The following is a 3,615-nucleotide window of genomic DNA, read 5'->3' on the forward strand; positions in this document are numbered from 1 at the left end:
AGTATGAGCTGTTGAAGCAGAGCGTTCATAAAAGCAGGGTTTACTTCTTAAAGAAAAGGTCTATTAAAGAAAAAGACACAGAACGTTCCTGATTCATCTTGTTCCAGAACTTTATCACGTGTAAATCTGCATAGTCTGTGTATAACGTTTTGTACATTGAGAAAAGGTCAGTATAAAAATACTGCTCTCTCACTCTTTAGCCATACTATGAGAAAAGCACGGTTTATTATAACAGGAAATAATACTTTATTATAAAATCTGCATGTAAACAAATAACAAATTAATTGAATAATGGTTAATGGAAGTGCAAATTAACTTCATAAAATGCTATCAGTTCTGTATTTAACTATATATATATATAATTTGCTTTCTCCCATTCTAACGTGGTTGTACTCCCCCCCTCCCCACATTTAAGTTTAAAAAGGTTTATCATTGCTTGTTTTATACTAAAAAGAGTGTACGAGCCTGCGTACAAGTTTAAGTTTTGCTCTGCAAACAAGACAAGTCTATGGTGATACTTATCATCATCCTTTCTTATCTTTGCATCTCTGGTATCCACAGGACAAGAGGATATATAACATATGTACACAGTGAAAACGTGGGCATGTCAAGCCACTTATTTAGAGTCAGCTCATATACTTGCACACATTGAAACTTAAACTGTTCATCAATGAAGCAGACAGTGTAACTTCCAGACTTGCTTGTGCACCTTAAGGCATTAACGAGAGTCTCAACTGGTAAGTCATTCTTGTTATCACCATGAGGATCATCCATACATTTCTCGTAACAGTGCTTGTTCATCACCCACGAGCAACATCTGGCCTTGCTGAAAGCTTCTAAAGCACAGATAAGTCGTGACAAGACTTTGATTTTGCTTTGAAAGCCATCTTCTTATTGTTCTTTGCCACAATTCTCCCAAGGAATCGCTTTGCCTTTTTGCCTATGCTTTCTCTTCTTTTTGTGTTGGCCATTCTCCTAGCATTGTCTTCTTTACTGTCTTTGCGAAGTCTAATTTGCCGAACAATACCTTCAAACAGGTCCTTGACATTATGATGAAGAGCAGCTGAGGTCTCGATGAATTTGCAGTCAAACACAACGGCACAGGCCCGTCCCTCTGGATGGAAAGACAAAATGGGAGATGAGTGAGACATTTTCTCTTCATATATACTGGCAGAAAAACAAAACAAAAATTGACTTTAAGTAAGGAAAAGGCCCTCAATGCCACAAAAGAGCTTTACTACGTGGTAGGAAAGCGCAAATTTGCACTCATGGTTTTGCCCCCTTATTTTTCTTGGTTTTCTTGTGGTATGGTCAGAAATCTCATTTGACCAATGGTACTGAACATGAAGCAACACTAATCCTGTAGGCAGACAGACCAACCCCGTGCTGTTTAAGAGCTGAAGCTGATACCGGAGAGGCACTTGGCTGCACGCTTGCAGTCTGATTGGAATCGGTGTGAGGTACAGAAATAGTTTTTATTTCTTCTGGAAGTTGTTGAGCAATTATGCACCTCTGCCTTGCTCTAACAAGTGAGAGTTCTCCACACTAGTTACAAATGAAGCTGATACAGTGCACAAGGTCAAGACATTGAACAGATCACTACAGGTCATGAAGTTGCACACCGTCGGATTTGACTAGCACTGCATTCAAAATGCAAGATGCTCAATGTTCCACATGTAAACACAGAACTCTGGAACACTGCTGCAGTGCAAATTTCTATGTTCAACTTGTGGTAAATAATGGCAAAGTTGCAAGCCTAAGCAAAGTACGGATGTCACCACTAGGACATGTCAACCATGAATATGTATGTCACTGAATATACAATAATATAGACTTCTCCCATTTTCATACAGTGGTTCTGAAGTCATTGGCTGTCATCCACCAGCCTGAAAAAAGCAACAACCTCCTGATGAACTCCAGTCAATTCCCTGTGCAGGTATTTAACACAGGGAACATGGCAAAACCAGAGAGCAAGAGATGGTTCATCATCATCAAGGCACTGATACTTCAGAGTACTCTTCCCAGTTAAAAGAAAGAAAAAAAAACAACCCTAAACCAAAACCACCAAATGTTTAAATAACTGAAATTAATATTGGGCTGTTGGCAGTGGTTACTGCGCTCTAGTTACCGAAATGCTAGCTGGAACTAGCTGAGAAAACTCTCACTGATCACAACAGCAGAACGTATACAAAAAGACTTTGAGTTGTGCAAGCGTGGTCCTCCCAGCTCAGCTCAGATGTGGTGGAATCACTTCCAGAAGGAGGAGGATTGTACAGGCTGTATGGGATCACCCTTTTCAAAGGCAGCCTGTGCTCTACGACACGGCACTCCTGTCCCTTAAAAAGCATAGCTTGGGCTATCAAATCTTGATACTAGCAAGCGCTGCTGCACATGTAACATACAAATAAACCCTTTCGGTTAATACTGACCAACGATGAACCCTACACAAAACAATATGCTAAAGCTGCAGCTCTGAAGCATTTTTTTCTCTTGCATTGCAATTTAGAGCATTGCTCTGCACAGACACAAATCTTTCCCCCACGACCATCTCCACTGGTTTTAGTGGTATCAAGTCTCTCAGCATGAACCAGCTGGCTTGACTTCTCCAGCATGCCTCGAATCATACACTTTTCTACATCAAAACCGGATCATTTCTATGGGTCGTGAGCCTCCATAGCCTTTGCTACTTATTTATAGATTACTGTATAAATGAATAGTGTCTCTTACCATCAACTGAGACTTCCCGGGACCTGACCAGGTCGCTTTTATTGCCCACAAGAATAATGGGAATGTCTTCTGTTTGCCTTGCTCTTCTTAGCTGGATTCTTAGCTCAGACGCCTTTTCAAAACTAACTTTGTCTGTCACTGAATACACAATAATATAGGCATCTCCCATTTTCATGCAGTGATTCTGAAGCCATTGGCTGTCATCCTAAAACAAAAGGCAAGAAATAGATTTATTGCACTGAAAAATCTATTCAACACTGTCTGATTAATGATTTAATTAAAAGATATTTAATTAAAGATATTTTTCTTAGCTTTATTACAAAAAGTAAGTAAAAGTACGCCAACCTCCTATATATATTTTTTTTTGTTAAGATTTTGTTATTTAAAATATATTACAAAACAAAATTTTCTCGTTTCCAGAAATGGTATCATGTCTGCACTGATCAGATGGTGCCTCTCTAATTTTACAGTAATTCCCTGGGCTGCTCGTGTAAGTTGCTGCTTATTCAAAGCACTGAGGGACTCGCACCCCAGCCCTGTTCGGGTACCTAGACTGCCTGCCTAGCTAGGAGAAATCAATTGCCGGAGAGAACGAAAGCAGTATGAATTCTCCTTTCTTCCGTGTTACCGATCCAATAGAAGAGAGAGGCAGACACAGTTGTTCCATTTCTACTTTTTTTTTTTTTAAGCGAGCCCCTGCCGAAGCTCTAGAGGAGTAATATCCGAGATCTGCAGGTACCTGCTCCCAGATATCGAACACCACGAGCGATGCTTCTTCTCCGTCCACCACGATCGATCTGTCGTACGTGTTCCCTGCGGAAAAGCGCAGGACAGAGCAGTTACTCCTCTCCGTCCCCGCAGGCAGCCCGGGGGGGTGCGGTGGCCGTC

General features: G+C 40.8%; 1 protein-coding gene across 1 annotated transcript in view; it reads right to left on the reverse strand.

Moving 5' to 3' along the window:
• Nucleotides 1-222: 222 nt before the first annotated feature.
• Nucleotides 223-3,615, reverse strand: part of RRAD (Ras-related associated with diabetes) — a 13,968-nt gene continuing 10,575 nt past the window's right edge. Inside the window, exons 5-7 of the mRNA XM_009881398.1 lie at nucleotides 3,467-3,540; nucleotides 2,728-2,932; nucleotides 223-1,114 (exon numbers count right to left, since the gene is read on the reverse strand). Of these exons, the coding sequence (XP_009879700.1) occupies nucleotides 837-1,114; nucleotides 2,728-2,932; nucleotides 3,467-3,540 (557 nt within the window). The 3' untranslated portion in view covers nucleotides 223-836. The remainder of the gene's footprint in view (nucleotides 1,115-2,727; nucleotides 2,933-3,466; nucleotides 3,541-3,615) is intronic.

Source organism: Charadrius vociferus, unplaced genomic scaffold (assembly GCF_000708025.1).
Source record: "Charadrius vociferus isolate BGI_N301 unplaced genomic scaffold, ASM70802v2 scaffold553, whole genome shotgun sequence".
NCBI lineage: Eukaryota > Metazoa > Chordata > Aves > Charadriiformes > Charadriidae > Charadrius > Charadrius vociferus.